The sequence below is a fragment of the Crotalus tigris genome, unplaced genomic scaffold (assembly GCF_016545835.1).
Source record: "Crotalus tigris isolate CLP2741 ecotype Arizona unplaced genomic scaffold, ASM1654583v1 scf7180000018829.1913635, whole genome shotgun sequence".
NCBI classification, from domain to species: Eukaryota; Metazoa; Chordata; class Lepidosauria; order Squamata; family Viperidae; genus Crotalus; species Crotalus tigris.
The window spans coordinates 1,637,863-1,654,257 of NW_024097219.1; the positions used below are offsets into that span (position 1 = coordinate 1,637,863).

General features: G+C 43.5%; 1 protein-coding gene across 3 annotated transcripts in view; it reads left to right on the forward strand.

Annotated features, from left to right (window-relative positions):
* FAM193B (family with sequence similarity 193 member B) overlaps positions 1 to 16,395 on the forward strand; it is a 49,958-nt gene that overhangs the window by 24,597 nt on the left and 8,966 nt on the right. For 2 of the 3 annotated variants that reach the window (XM_039356708.1, XM_039356705.1), the window contains exons 2-9: positions 1,548 to 1,787; positions 2,254 to 2,470; positions 2,791 to 2,991; positions 3,503 to 3,899; positions 7,452 to 7,647; positions 8,141 to 8,377; positions 11,199 to 12,192; positions 14,205 to 14,280. In XM_039356708.1, the coding sequence (XP_039212642.1) occupies positions 1,707 to 1,787; positions 2,254 to 2,470; positions 2,791 to 2,991; positions 3,503 to 3,899; positions 7,452 to 7,647; positions 8,141 to 8,377; positions 11,199 to 12,192; positions 14,205 to 14,280 (2,399 nt within the window). In that variant the 5' untranslated portion in view covers positions 1,548 to 1,706. The remainder of the gene's footprint in view (positions 1 to 1,547; positions 1,788 to 2,253; positions 2,471 to 2,790; positions 2,992 to 3,502; positions 3,900 to 7,451; positions 7,648 to 8,140; positions 8,378 to 11,198; positions 12,193 to 14,204; positions 14,281 to 16,395) is intronic. The other variant, XM_039356707.1, reaches the window with a different exon arrangement.

Below are 16,395 nucleotides of genomic sequence, written 5' to 3' on the forward strand. Positions count from 1 at the left end.
AAATATAGGGTATTGGTTTTCATCAAAGTAGCCTTCAATATTTAATAGATGAGCCTTCATCTAATAGATGAGGCAATCAGGTGTTCTCCAGATGTGTTGGATCCGCTGGGAATTGTGGAAAATTTAGCCTACCTGAGAAAAGCCAGTTTAAATTAGCTTGAGAAATATTTCAAAAGAAGTTTACAGCTGCCATTAGTGCAACATTTTTAATGTCTATAATTTGAGCGTTCTTAATGACAGTACTCCGAAACTTGGCTAGCTTATGTCCCTCATAAGTTAGGTTATCTTGGGTGAACAATGGACAGTTTGGGCTGAAAAAATTACTTGCCTTCTGGCAAATCAATAGAAGTAGATTTATTTATTTGTTTGGCTAGTTTGCTTTTTTTCTATTGTGCGGGTGTGATTGATTGACCATGTATGATCTGATGTTTCCAGATTTTGCTACAATACCAAATTTTTCCCTTGTCACTTTGATTGGCCATCTCAGTGCCTGAGCACACCTGTTCCTAAAGACGTTATGAGAAGCACAGACCAGCATGCCTTCTGTCTCTCGCTAATGTATTCTTTGCGCTTTGAGTCACCTGGGACTGAGACAGGCCATCTGCTTTCCAAAAGCCATTCAGTGCACAGCCTATTGTCCCAGGTTTTTTGCTTAGTAGGAGGCAGTGCAGCCTGCTTCATGCTTGTTGCCCTTTCTTCACAATTTGTCCAATTTGTTGCCAAGCTTCCACCCCGGGGCCAGGCAGGGAGTTGAAGGCTGGGTCTTGTGGTATGGGAGGAAGAAAAGGAAGAGCAAGGAGAAGATCTCTCTTTCTTGTGTGTTGCAACTGTTCTTCCATCTTCACTCACACTAAATATCAAGTAAAGGGTCAGATTCACTTATTTGAGCTCGGTGGCCATATAAATTGAATTAAAAAAAATAAAGAATAGACTGAGCCCAAGGATCCTTGACATAGCCCTGAAAATATGTATATGTGATGGGGGGGGGGCAGCATACTAGGCTGAGACAGAAATTGAAAGGCATTTGAAGGGATACTTTTACAAAATGTATTGGTGTGTGTTGGTCCTTGAAGCATTGAAGTAGTTGCATCCTCCAAAACAGGGGTCTCCAACTTTGGCAACTTGTGGACTTCAACTCCCAGAATTCTTCAGCCAGACATGGTAGCTGGGGAATTCTGGGAGTTAAAGTCCATAAATCTTAAAGTTGCCAAGGTTGGAGACCCCTTCTCCAGAAGACTCAGCATAACTTCTTCAAAGGTTTCATAGGTTGTCTGCTTGTCCAGTCTCTTTATTTTAGCAGCAGATCCAGAGCTTGTTCAATCTATGCTTCGGTGCAGACAATCCAAATAAGCCTTTGAAACAATCACACTTTTAGCAGACATAACTGCCTCAGGGTTTTGAGGCAGATCACTTCTTAGACCAATGCATTTTGCAAATCACGTAGAGCTTCAGCAAGGCACCGTAGTTATGTACCTTGAGAAAAATGTCTGTCTGGATGCTTCCTCTGAGCAATGTGCCCTGAGTATGTTTTTGTTGTTCTGCTGCAGGTGCTGCCTACTTCCAACCAGTCGGTGCAGACATGCTGCTTGCTCTGCCATCGGGAGCGCAAAGACTGGGGAGGGCCATCCCATAATGGGCTGGTCTCCCCAGGTGAGCGGCTGCCCCCAGACTTTGTACCAACATTGGTGCAGAACCTTCTGGGAGAGATGCCCCTGTGGATCTGCCAAAGCTGTAGGCAGAGTGTAGAAGAGGAAGAAAGAAGAGCAGTCCAGGAACAGGCTCTGGCGGTAAGCATTGAACTATAGAGAAATATTTGAAGGCCCCGTGACCCACTCCAATCAGTTGCCGTTGGGTAACAAAGGGTAATATCTGTATCAAAGCTTACTCTGGATTTTGGCATTCTCAAACTTGATGAACACAATTCTAATTGCTTTGGGGCAAGGTTGTGAGAGTTGCCAGCTGTGACATTTTTGAGCAGTTATAGGCTTTGGGTCTTCTTTTTGGTCACTGTTTCTTTTTTGGTAGTAAAAAAGGAAATGCAGTAAAAGGCAAGACTAGACAGGTCTGTCTGTCCTCACCCCAAAGAGCCTGCAATTTTACTCTTTTGTGCTATTGCTCTAAAGGACGCTACTGAGGAGGAAAAAACATTGGTCCAACGTTACATTCCCACATACATTAGTCAGCAGCTTACTTTCCCAGACAAAGGTGATAAATTGGAATGAGTGGCTACTTAGCCATCAACTCTCTTCCCAGGTCTCACTGTCACATACAGCCTGTAAGTCACAATCCTGCGGGGCAGGCTCCCACTCCTCTTCGTCTTCATCTTCATCATCCTCGTGCCACGGGAACTCGGGAGACTGGGACCCTAGCTCCTTCCTGTCCGCGCACAAACTCTCGGGACTCTGGAACTCCCAGCATGCAAATGGGGCAGCTCAAGGGAGCTCCTTTGGGGGAACACCTGTTGTACCAGGTGAGTTCATGTTGGCCCTGGACTAGTGCTTGTTTTCTCCCTTTTGGTAGTGGAATTTTCCTCATAGCTTCTTCATGGAGGCTTTTGTCAGTTCCGGGGATAGATATTGTACAATTATATTAAGAAAGTGTTTACATCTGCTGGTCCAGAAAAAGTAAAGTGTCTTCTCTTGGGGCCAAGTAATGCTCATAGGAAAGCTTCTGCTTACTAGGTTTATCTCCAAAGGCCTCTATGATCTTGGACCAGGAAAAGATTCCACAAGTGGGGAGGTGAGCTAGGGGCCTGGAGAGCAGCCAGCTCCATTTCTGACTCCGTTTCAGGTGACAAGCACCCCGGCCTTCCTCCGGAGTGTGTCAACCAGGCCCCTGCTGTAGGAGGTGGGCTCAAAGCCTGTCCTTACAGCCACGCGCTCACCCCAGCTCCCAGCGGCACCCCAGACTCTCCTCTGCCTACCTCACTCGACTTCTGCAAAACGCTTCCCAAGCAGTTCAAGAGCATGTGTCGGAGACCCACCCCGCCAGGTCTGTATATGCAGGGCCAAGGGAAGGCCAACAGACCAAATTGGCAGGGCAAAAAACACCACTATATTGTTGGGTTCCCAGTTGAAGGCTCTTTCTTCCTCCTGGACTAGAGAGAGCCTTTTTCTTTTGGTTGAATTTGGGGCTTTTGTGTGACAGATTCAAACAAGCCATGGTTGACTTCTTTACCCATCTGTGTGGGTTATTGAATGGGCTTAGAACTTAAAGCATCCTTTATGTCCTGTATTGGGTTGGACTTTCTAAAATGCTCTGGGAGAAATGTCACTTGTGGAAATGCCAAGTTGAACATGGTGTTGGGTTGGATTTTACTGTGGTGTCTAGATATGTAGCCTTAGACCCTTTGATATATTACAGAAGGAAACAGTAGTATATGGTGGGGTGTATTTGATGTATGAGCTTAGTGACTCAGGATATTTTTATCCTCTCCATAATTCATGAAAATTTCTGCTTGAAGGATTAGACCTAACATTACCTTGTTCCCATCTGGCTGCAGGAGAGGCCTTCCACTCCTCGGAGCACCACCGGCATGTGGACCTCACTGCTCCACCCAACAGCCCCACAGGCCTCCCCTCACAGCCACCGGCACTCCTTCCTGCAAAGCAGATGCCTGCCCACACTGGGCCCTACAGCTCTCCTCCTCATGTTCACTTGAGTTCTTCACCGCAGGCGGCCCCATTTCCTACACCAGCCCTTAGTCCACATTCACCGGCCCCTAAACCAGGAGCAGAGTCCCCTCCTACTGGATCTTGTAAGAGCCCACACTTACCCACTGCCAATGTGCCACTCCTGAAGATTCCACCTCCTGTAGGCTGCACCCATCCCTGCAATGGGCACTGCAGTGGTTCCTTGGGTCCTCCTACCGCACCTCATCAGCTACCTAGCACCAACAGGTAAGTGGAATTCTGACTGCAGTTTATTCCCAGTATTATTAATCATTTGTTGATTAATTGTTGCATTTCCCTTCATAGTTTGCTTGCTGGTCTTGCCAGATGTGTTAAAAATCATAACTCATTGGCTACATACTTTTGGAATATCTGATTTTAGATTGAGAATAACATCATACGGAACATCATATCTACTTGGTGTAAATTAATTCTTAAAACATCAGGCAAACCAATGGTCTAGTTAGTAGGCAGAGCATTAGTCTCCTTTTCAAGTACGGTTTTATAGGTATTTGATAATCTGATCTTCTCCTCCTATGTTCTTTCTGGCTACCAAAGAGGGGTGTTGAAGAACTCCTGTCAAACTATTGTCTTAAATCAACTTTTAAATCAAAATCCTAGCTCTAGACAACTCCATTTTATGTATATTTGTTCCACTGATGACTGAATCCTAATATGTTTCATCATGCGTTAATGTTGTCATATGGAAGAATATGTGACAGAAGTTAAATAAGAATATAGCATTGTTTACTGCTTTTATTGCTTTTAACTCTTTTAGTGACAAAAGTAAAAAGTGAAAAATAATGGTAAAAAATACTTTGTACCATAAAACAAACAACTCCAGACAATTAGACTACTTTAATCAAAAGTTCTCTGCCTTGACCCACTGTCAACAAAAGAATAATTCACATTATTGACAAACACATATATCAGAGTCTACTCTACTAACCAGGAGTACCTTTATCTTTCCAGCATTGTATAATTTCAGTGTTGATAAATCCCTGTGTATAAAGGAATTACAATTTTTGATGCCTTGATAAATGTTGACTATGGGAGATATAAAAACGAGTGTGAGTATTTCTTTATTTAGACAATTTATATGGCTACCCATCTTAAATAATTCTGGGTGCATAACAACTAACACAACAGCAATACAAAAAAACACAACAAAAATACGATTAAAATATTTTTTATTACTGAAGCAGCAGTTGACTAAGGCAATTTGACAGTTCTGTGATTTTTGACCTTTACTATGGCAAGAAATAGAATAGAATAAGCCAAAATTGTAATGAATTAATATTCCATATTCTAACTGTAATCCACCATAAGAAAAAGCAAGACAACCATAACAAACCATTGCTGAATATGCTTTGGGATGCAGTATTCCTGTAGAAGAAAAAGTACTTTTTTCTTGTTGTATTAACCACATTTTTATCAGAAGACACATTTTTCAGTTTTAAAAACAATCTGTCATTTGCTAGAACAGGACATTCAGATCAAAAGATCATATAAATATTATTGCCCTCTTACTCATTTGAGAACATCAGATAATTCTTCCAAGTTCTTTATTAAATGCAGACTTTCAGAAGCAGTGGTATTCAAGTCCAAATAATAAATGATTCAGTAAATGGTTCAAAGCTATCAAGGAGAATTCTGAAATAAATCAAATTCTTAAATTTTATAAAGTTTTAAAACTCCTTTAACAGAGCTACTTTGGTCTAAGGTAATCATGTTTTAAGGAACTGAATATGTCTCCCATTATTCTTAATTAGAGTTGATCTTAATTGATCTTAGAGTTGATCTTTTCCATATATTTCTTGCAGCATAAACTTACCTTGAGAAGGATCCCAATATTTTTCAAGATTTTGGTAGCTTTAATAATAACTTTTCAACTGAGCCTAAAGAAGAGTTAAATTTTGAAAAACCTTGTTTCAAGGAGTAACTGAAGCTAAAATAAATGCTCAGTGATAAGTCTGAAAATGGGTAAATTAAATCCCAACATCCCTTTCTCAACAGGCAAATATAATTTATGGAATAAGGGTCCCTTCCATATAATTTATGGAAATTCTGCTTCTCAAAATATAATTTAATAGTATACTGTATAAATTCACATAAAACAAGGGAAGGAGTAAAAATAGGAGTAAAAACTTCTTAAGATAGAAATCACCTTTAGAATTTAAAATGTTCTTCAACATACTCATCCTGTCCCAAATACTCAAAGAAATTCTAGATATATCTGTATGTTGTTTTAGTTGTACTATAACTGGAGAGGATTTTATTTGTACCAGAACTGGAAATTATTATTCCAGAACAGGAAGCGATTTGTAGTGTCTGAGTAAAAAACCAGAATGTCGAGCCATCCCGGAATGGTTGGATTGGCACATTCCAAGACATAAATTGTACTTTTTACAACTGGGATTTGAAACTTGCATATCCTTATCTTTTGGAATGGAATAGGGAATGGAGGTCATTAGAGATATCTGCATTGTATCTTCCCATACAAATATTCAAGGTAATTCACAATTTTATAAAACTTTATTGAAAACACACACACACACACACACACACACACACACACACACACGAACAATGGTGGATTACAGCTACAGACAACAGAAGGAATAACAGTAGAGCGTGAACCATTATAAATTCCAGGCAATGGCTCATTTAGGCCATTCAAACCATTTTTTCTTGATGCAGGAATCCATTTTAAATTGTTTCAGACTTTACCTTGACTGAGAAACAGCTGTCTCTTTAGGTCATGATTCCATTATTGAACCACTTGTACTATTAAGAATTTATTCTTATATATAAATGAAATTTTTATTCCTGCAGCAAAGTCATTAGTACATGTCTTCTTACACTGTAGATGAGGGAGAGTATGTTCTGGCTTTGTTACACATGATGAGCACATCCATGCATTTGATGATAGGATTGTATTTCTCCACAACAGTTAAACATAAGTCATTTATTTATTGTAGGATGTAATTTTGTGCCCCTGACACTTTTCTTTCCCTTCTTTGAACCTGTTTGAATGTATCTGAATCATGTTCAAGTGTGGCAATCAGAACTGGAGACAAAGCTTGAAGCAGGTTCTGCACTGTTTGGGTGGAACTAGGCCTAGGATCTGAAAACCAAAAATTTTGGCAGGGAGGGAACTCCAAAGGTTGAAATACCTTTTCCCAGCCCCCTACTCTATCTATGTAGGCAGGGTGGACGTGAGGGCAAATGTCCATTAAGCATTTATTTTATTGGATTCGTATCCCACCTTTCCTCCAGGAGCTCAAGGTAGTAGACACCTCACTGCCCTCCAATTTTTCCCCACTGAAACAGCCTTATAAGGTAAGCGGGGCTGAGAGAGAGCAGGATTAGCCTAAACTCAGTCATGGATGAGGGCTGACTTGTTTTTTTCCTATCATGACATGTCACTTAGTGTTTCTCAACCTCAGCGAGTGTAAAATTTACAAATTAGCCCAAGATGGCATATATAGCATTCTTTTCTCCTGTTTTTCCCTGTGAGGTAGGTTGGTCTGGGAGAGAATCTGTGGCTCAAAGATTTGCTCTTTTAGAGGAAGTGCAACCTTGTTTCTCAAACATGTTTTCTGTCATAGTCAGACAAACCTTCTACTGACAGTATTTCTATTTTACCTGGATGGGGCTTTAATATGCTGGCATTCATTCAACTCATTCCAGACGTTAGACATCAATCTAGCATGTCCACTGGAAGATGAGAATCCAGTGTGCATTTTCTTACCTCCTTTCCCCCTCTTTCTCTCACAGGGACCCTGCCTGCAAGGGTCATAAGTTCCCAAACGGTACAAGCTGTCATGCACCACAGTCCTGTGAGGCAGACGAGGGGCTTGGGGAGGATGAGGACAGCAGCTCTGAGCGTAGCTCCTGCACCTCATCCTCCACTACCCAGAAAGATGGGAAATTCTGTGACTGCTGCTACTGTGAGTTCTTTGGCCACAACGCGGTAAGTGAAAGCCCTGCCAGCAGCCATCCCTAATCTACCCTTTTAGACTTCAGGTGAAGCTTGGAAAGACAACTTTCTGGCAATGGAGGCACTGCACTCCCCTTTTACATTCTAGTGCTGGCCTTCCTCAAGCCGACTTTACTCCATCCGGACTGTTGTTTTTGTTCCACGTTTTGAATCCTGTTATATTTTGCATACAGTGTTTCAGCTGGGATTTCTTCAAAAAGGAGAGTAAATGCTTTAGATCAGCGAGTTTTTCTCAACCGTGGCAACTTTAAGATGCGTGGACATTGATTCCCAGAATTCTCCAATCCACGCATCTTAAAATGGTCAAAGTTGAGAAATGCTGGCTTAGATGGGTGAGACTTGCTTGGCAAACATTTGGGCCAAGGAAGGGGAGAGCAGGAAAGATGGGAGTAGTGTCACTTGGGAATAATGTTGGGGTGGCAACTCAATGTTTTATATACACAACCAACAGTAACTCTGTCCACAGCCTCCAGCTGCTCCAACCAGTCGGAACTATGCTGAGATCCGGGAAAAGCTGCGCTCCAGGCTGACCAAGAGGAAAGAGGAACTTCCTCAAAAGCTGGGGCATAGCAGTAGCTCAGGAGAACCAGCTGTAGACCACCGGGACGTAGATGAGCTGCTGGATTACATTAACAGCACTGAGCCAAAGCCTCTGAACAGTGCTAAGGCTGCCAAGCGTGCGCGCCACAAGCAGAAGAAGAAGGTGGGCTTGTGCGCATGTGAGGAGTGGGTAAAAATGAGCATCCTAAACCTAGCAAAGTGGTGTAAGGGAAAAAGAAGGCTACATAATAGATGGCTGCTTACTTATTTAAAAGATTTGTATGGTTGCCTCTCTTAAAACAAAACTCTAGGCAGCTCTCAGCAGTAATGAAGCCAAAAAGTAATTAAAGCTTTTGTAGAAACAAAAAACAAAATGCCTCTTAAGAAAACCTTCCACAAACGTCCATTTCCTCCTACCCCTGAAATCTAAATATCAAATAAGGGTAGGTTTGGGCAAGAACTGCCTCAAAAGTATAAATGTTGGTCTCTGAATCTGAGTGTATGGACAGATAAGTGGTTTGATGAAATGAAATACAGTGGTACCTCAGTACTCACCGTTAATTGGTTATGGGAAGTGTGACGGTAATCCTTTGTTTTGGCCAGGAAGATGTTTCTTTCTATCCTGTCAAGTGTCAGGGAAATCAGGAGATTCTGGCAGTTCAAATGATTATAAAGATTTATTGCAAGCTTAAGCTCTCTACAAAAATCTGAGCTAGAATAGAATAGAGCTGGAAGGGACCTTGGAGGTCTTCTAGTCCAGCGCCCTGCTCAAGCAGGAGGACCTACACCATCTCAGACAGGTGAAAGTCCAGTCTCCTCTTAAAAATCTCCAGTGACGGAGTGCCCACGATTTCTGGGGGTAAGCTGTTCCAATGGTTGATTGTCCTCACTGTCAGGAAGTTTCTCCTTAATTCCAGGTTGCTTCTTTCTTTGATCAGTTTCCAACCATTGGTTCTTGTCCTTCCCTCTGGTGCTTTGGTGAACAACCTGGCCCCCTCTGCCCTGTGGCAGCCCCTCAGATACTGGAACACTGCTATCATGTCTCCCCTATTTCTTCTTTTCTTTAGACTAGCCAAACCCAGGTCCCGTAGCCGTTCTTTGTATGTTTTAGTCTCCAGGCCTTTTGTCGTCTTAGTTGCTCTTCTCTGATTTTTTTCCAAACTCTCTACATCTTTTTTGTGATATGGTGACCAAAATTGGCTACAGTATTCCAGGTGTGGTCTTACAAGGGTTTTATAAAGCAGTACTAATACTTCACATGAACTTGATTCTATGCCTCTGTTTATACAACCCAGGATTGTATTAGCTTTTTTGGCTGCTGCTGCACACTGCTGGCTCATAGTCAAGTGATTGTCCACTAGGACTCCAAGGTCCCTCTCACAGTTACTGTTTTTAAGCCATGTCTCGCCCAATCTGTATTTGTACTTTTGGTTTTTCCTGCCTAAATGTAAGACTTTGCTTTTTTCCACATTGAAACTCATTTTGTTGGATAGGGCCCATTGTTTGAGTTTGTCAAGATCTTTTTGGATCCTGAGTTTGTCTTCTGGGGTGTTGGCTACTCCTGGCAGTTTGGTGTCATCTGCAAATTTGATACTAACAGTCAAGGGAAAGGAACAGGAATAAGAAAGCATTCAAAATGGGCTGGATTTAGATCTCTTGCAGGTGCACAGGGATTCATAACTTATGACGCTTTTGACCCCTCCTTCGGTTTCAGCCTGGTCATCTCCTACAGTCCCTTTTCCTATATCAGTGATCTTCCCAGCATGGCTGACTTCCTGTCCACCCTCTGTGGCTGTCCTCCTCCTTTTGCAGCAACCTTCCCAGCATGGGAACTTCCTGTCCATTCCCCACATCTGTCCCCCTCTTCCTATAGCAGTGCATAAACAAAGGCCGAGTACTGGAACATTTTCACATCAAAATGAGTCAAGAACCAAATTCGTCAAGTTTTGAAGCAGTCAAGTACTGAGATGTCACTGTATATAATACATTTATAGTCCTCCAAAGTCTGGATGTATTTTCATAATTGACATAAATTCCAAAAATGTGTGACATAATTAGCTCCTAACATTTTAACTTATAACTGGATTGCCAATCCCTTTTTTTTTCGAATTCTGCAGAAAAAGTAGACTTGAAAATACTAAATGGCCTACTCTGAGTTTGGTAGCAGGAGTCTATTAAATATGTGTATCAATCTCCCAATAGCATTGTAAATTCCTTAGGGATTAATCCAAAAGCCCTTTTCTCCGTCTGGGTATTCTTGAGGCTAAAAATATGAAGGTGCATTACACCAAATCAGACGATTATGTTCTTCCTGAGCCCTGCCAGCCTGAAAGGGTAAATGTGAAAGAACAGCTCTAGAGGCAACTGGCATGAAGCTCGCAAAATATTTCCCTGCTCCCTTTGCATGGAAGATAGAATAACTTGCTACAGGATCTGATCTGCCCCTTGTAAAATATAAATAAACCAGAAGTTAGAAAGAGTTGAGTTTTTTCCCCCCTAGGGTTAACTAAAGAAGCACTTCAGCTATTTACACCTTGAACTAGGTCAGGGAGCTTGAAAGTTTATATTTGTTTTTCTGCTCACATCCTTCATTCTTTCCTGCATGTTGCATTGCCATGAGCTGATCTTAGAGCTAGGGATGTAGCAGTCTTGGGACTTGTATACAGAGGAAAATTGCTGTGGGAAATGGCTGTGGGGAGTTGCTGGCAATGCGTCTCTTCCCTAAGGTTTGTTACTATAGCACAGACTTTGTATATGCCATCTTATTAGTTTCCAGGGTCAATTCCCTAGGATGCTCTGTGGTTTTGTGGCAGTGCTTGCCTAGCTGTGTCAGAGTCGAGCGTGACAGGCTGAAAAGCAGAGGCCAATTCATTAGCCTGGGACTGATTACTATCCTCCATCCCACCACAGAGCTACTCTTTCAGTTGCTGTTTGATGTTGCTGAAGCTGTTGGTGAACTTATACTGCTCATTCTGGTATTGCAGGAGAAGGAGAAGGCCCAGCTAGAGGCTGAGGCTCAGAAGCGTGTGGATCGAAGCCCGCCTACAGGTCAAGATCAGGAGCTGCCTGAAGAAAAGCTTCTGGAGTGGCCCCAGCTAGAACTAGAGCGAGTGAACAGCTTTCTGAGCAGCCGACTACAGGAGATCAAGAACACAATCAAAGATTCCATCCGCGCCAGCTTCAGCGTCTACGATCTCAACTTAGATGTGAATGACTTCCCCAAAAAAGCTGCCGTGCTGGAACAGAAGAACCTTCTCTCCCACCTCAATGGCTCCTCTGAGCTGCAAGAGATTGACCTTGACCTGTCTCCACTTAGTCTGAATGCGCCACATAATCATTCATTACTGAGAAATGAGGTGGGTCCTCGATGGGCTGAAAGCCCTGGAGAGGTAGTACCGCCGCCGGCCTCCGAAAACGGCGTGGTGAAAAGGCTGAACGCTGTACCTAATCTCTCTCGCATGATCTGGGTACAGTCGCCCAAGCCAACAGACTCTCCCCAAGAGATTGGAGCTAACCATGAATCCAAGGAGGCGGCGCTGGGCAGGGGAATGGAAGTGCTAGAACAAGTGCCCATCACTGGAAAGCAGAGGAAGGGTAAGCGGCAGGGCTGCCCAGCAAAGAAGGGGGAAGCTCTCTCTTCTAATGATATCAAGGGGATGGTGCAGAAGAATCCCTCCAAGGGCAACCTTTCTGAAGCCCCAAGAGGCAGCAGTAATGCAGAGCAAGGCGATGGTACCAGAGGGCTGCGACAGAGCCAGGGATGGAGTTGCAGTGGCTCTAAGGCAGACAAAGAGAAGAGCACTGAGGGGAAGAACCGGAGAGGTGAAGGCAGAGCTGATCAGACTGAGCAAGAGCCTGCTCTGTTTGGCCCTGGGGACCGGCATCCCCCCCACATAGCCATCCCAGATGATTTGCCTCAACCAAAGGGCAAAGGCAAGAAGAGTAGGAACAAAATGGAGAAAACGAGCCCTTCCATTGGTGAGTATCAGCTTTTCTCCATGCTTTTACTCTGTAACTATACTTTAGGACCTGGTAAAAGCCACTTACACATCAAAGGGCTGGCAGTTCTAGACCACCTGAAACCTATCAAATGTATATGATGATGTCACTACCAGTTGTTTGCAAGTCTGGAAGGCCACTGAAATGGGAGAATTGTTAGGTTTCATCCTGAATGGTATAAACAGTTCACTACAGTCACATTTTACAGCACTACAGCAGCTTTTTCCAAGCTGGCATTTTCCGAATTGACCCCCTTGGCACGGGAAGTTTTTAGGACCCCCAGAGTGGCCTATGTTGTGGTTCCGGCTAATGAAACATTCCAAAGAACTTCCAGGCATTTATTTTCCTAAAAGTCTTCTATTGTTACAAAATGTCGGCACAGGCACAACGGAGGGATGCTAAGATCTAAGTTCTCTTCCTCTGAGCAGTTAAATTATCAGCATGTTCCCTCCCTAAATTAGCCGTCATATCTCACATTATCCAATTAGTGTGAAGGTCAAATGTTTTCTTCCTCTTTCTTTCCTGGGCTTTACCCCCAACCCCCTTCTGCTCTGTATTAACCCCATAATTACCAGACAATTCTACATATTGTCAAAAGCAAGAATATACAATATTTGCAGCGTTGACAGCCTATGTTACACCACTGCTTTGTGAACTGCACTGGTTGCCAGTTCGCTTCCGGGGGCAATATTAAGGTGCTGCCTATCACCTTTAAAGCTCTGCATAGAATGGTTCCAGGCTACTTGAGGAACCGTCTCACCCCGATGGAAGGGCCCTTCCCACCTGGGCCAGCAGAAGAGGCAAACTGTGGATTGCGTAAGCCAAGGAATTTTGGGTGGCAGAATCCAGAAGAGCCTTCTCTGCCGTGGCTCCTGCCCTCTGGAACATCTTACCCCCTGGGGTGAGATTGGTTCCCATCCTCCATATGTTTCAAAAGAGCCCGAAGACCTGGTTCTGCTAGATGGCTTGGGGACCCAAGGGGGGAGCTTCATACTGGAGGTGGTTGACCAATGAAAACCTAATCCCACCTCCCCGCCCCCATGTATTTGGCTCCTTCCTTTGCCATCTTGTGTTAGTGATTTTATTTTATCTGCTTTTTATCTTATATTTGATGATTTTAATGTTTTTATGCTGTTACGTTCCCCAGAATCGTGTGACATGAGATGGGCAGCAAATAAATTTCATAATAAAATAAATTCTGGAAGATACAGTCCCCCTGTATCTGCAAGATAAAAGTTTGGGGATGGCTGGCCTAGAATCTCAGCATCCTTTACAAAAAGGCCTTAACGTGGTACTTGGAAGAATTTTACTGAGTCAGGGAACTAAACAATAAATACTTTTTATGCCTAGTTTACATCTTCATGTAAGATTTCGAGAGGCTTGAATGTTTTGGAAGGGGCTGAGGTGGCTAACAGAAGAGAGAGGTTTATTTTTAGAGAAAGAATTATTGTGTATGGGAAAAGGGAATAGAGAACATTGACTAAATACAACCTGGAGCTCCCAAAATGTTTTTGGCCTTCTGTTCCCGCCAAAACCAGCCATTATGCCCAGTGATTCTGGGATGCGTGTGCAAAATAACTGGAAGGCATCAGAGTTTCTGCCTCTTGCTAAAGCTCACTTTTCATTTTACTCTCACACTGTTCCCTTGCAGTTGTGAGAGTGAAAAATATTATGGATTTATTTAAAGTTGAGAATCATATTAAGCCAGGGAGGGCCACATGGAATTTGTGGCTCAGATATTTGTGTTTTCTCCAGAAAATTTTCTTTCCACCTCAACCTCCCAAGTGTGTTGCTGTGACACAAATACAGAATCAATTACAATGAGACATGAAAGATGCTCTGCTTTCTTTTTTTTTAACCTGCAGGATGTGGCCTTCAACACATTTTGCATCAACATAAGAAAGCCCATGCTGTGCTTAACAAGGAAAGGAGATCCTCACCATTGACCTTTTCTTTTGAATTACTAACCTTCTTGTATTGTACATTGCTAGATGATGTGTTCCTGCCCAAAGACTTGGATAGTGTGGAGATGGATGAGACTGACAGAGAAGTGGAATACTTCAAGCGGTAAGACTTTGTCACATTGAAACTGACCTTTGGGATCTTTTCTCCTCAGCTTCCACATGGGAAGGAGATCAGTGGCCTGCAGCTCTCATACAAACGTCACAATGAATTAATCTGGTTTTGTTGAATAAGCCACAACTTGTTCAGTGCACACAATACATGAAGCTACAAAACCATAGTTTATAAACCACAGTGCTAGGTCGTTGCACAACTCTACCCCAAAACCATATTACAGCTTAACAGTGTTTGAACCCTATTGCAAGGATGAGATTGCCTCAAAGGGAATGGAAAAGAATATTCTTTTGTATTCCAAAGTATTAATTTGCAAGGAGGTGCCGTGATACGCACACCAGCCTCACAGTCCCTAATTGTAAGCATCATCCATCAAGAAGATGGTTAGGAAGTGGAAGCTCAGATGCCCTATGCTGAAAGGGAGATTTTTTTGGGTTGTTGTTTTTCCCTCATGAATTTCATTCTCATAAGTGGTTCAACAAGGAGGAACTCACAGATTTTAAGAATGTAATGAGGATAGACTATGGAAAAATGATGATTCCTAGAAAAATTGAAGGATATAAAAAAAGGGAAGAAAAGGGAAGAGAATAACAGAGTCTCAAGGGACCTTGGAGGTTTTCTAGCCCAACCCCCTGCTCAGGCAGGAAACCCTATACCAGTGGTGGTGAACCTATGGCATGCGTGCCAGAGGCGGCACTCAGAGCCCTCTCTGTGGGCATGTGCACCATGCCTGGAGATGGCAACCGTCCCTCTTCAACCAGCCACCCACTAACTCGCCGAGGTCCCATGTGGCTGGATGCATCCCAGCACGGCTGGTTCCCCCCCCCCCCGGTCCCATCCCTCCTGGCCTTGCATGCTCTTCTTTTCTTGGGCATGACCCACTGCATCGCTTCCTCAGCTGTCGACCGACCATCCAACTCAGAGGCAGCTTCTCTGAACTGCTGGTGACGGGCTGCGGAGCCCCAGAGTGTGCCGATCGAGGGACCGGCAGCTGTGGCTGCTGACGGACACTGTCGGCCGCCATGTGCTCGCTGGCCTCTGTGTGCGGGGGCCCATGGTGTCAGGCAGCAGCCGCCCCAGCCCCTGTCTCACCTTGCCCTGCGACAATGGCACCCCTGCTCTGCCTCGCCTCACCCCGCAGGACGAGCCTCCTGCCCACCGCTCCACCTGCCAGAGACACCCTGGATCTCCCCCAACCATGCCCGGCCCCAATAGGCGTCCCCCCATGAGCAACATCAAGGTGACCACGCCCACCTTGGCCACACCCACCCAGTCTGCCATGACCACCACAGCCAGCCCATTCAGTGAGCCATGCCTACCTGGCACCCAGCGATAAATAGGTGGGTTTTGGTTGCAGTTTGGGCACTCGTCTCTAAAAGATTCACCATCACTGCCCTATACCATTTCAGACAACTGGCTGTCCAGTCTCTTAAAAACTTCCGGTATTGGAGCATTCACCGCTTCTGGAGGCAGGTTGTTCTACCAATTAATTTGTTCTAGCTGTTAGAAAATTTCTCCTTAGTTCTAGGTTGCTTCTCTCCTTGATTAGTTTCCATCCATTGCTTCTTGTCCTGCCTTCAGGCACTTTGGAAAATAGCTTGACTCCCTCTTCTCTGTGACAGCCCCTGAGATATTGGAACACTGTTATCATGTCCCCCCTCATCCTTCTCGTCATTAAACTAGACATACCCAATTCCAGCAACCGTTCCTTATATTTGGTAGCTCATGATTGTTTATTTACATCATCATCATCATCATCATCATCATCATTATTATTATTATTATTATTATTCACTATTGCTAGTAGTGAAGCAAATGTTCTCTCAGCATTTCCAGGGGATGGTCAGAAATGCAGAGCCAACACAGATCACACAGCATTCCTGAATATCCACTGTCTCTAATCCAGTTTTTATTGTTATTTTATTTTTTAAGTTATCTTAGATGGGCAGTAGACCTATTGCCTCTTCTGCATTTGTTTTCCCATGTCAGCTAAAAACATAATTATTCAGGGTTAAGGAAGAGGTAGAGAGAGTTCAGGCAGGATGAGCTTTGCTATTAACCAAAGAGCAAATATTAAAAGAAAAGGGATTTGATTAGGCATGGGGG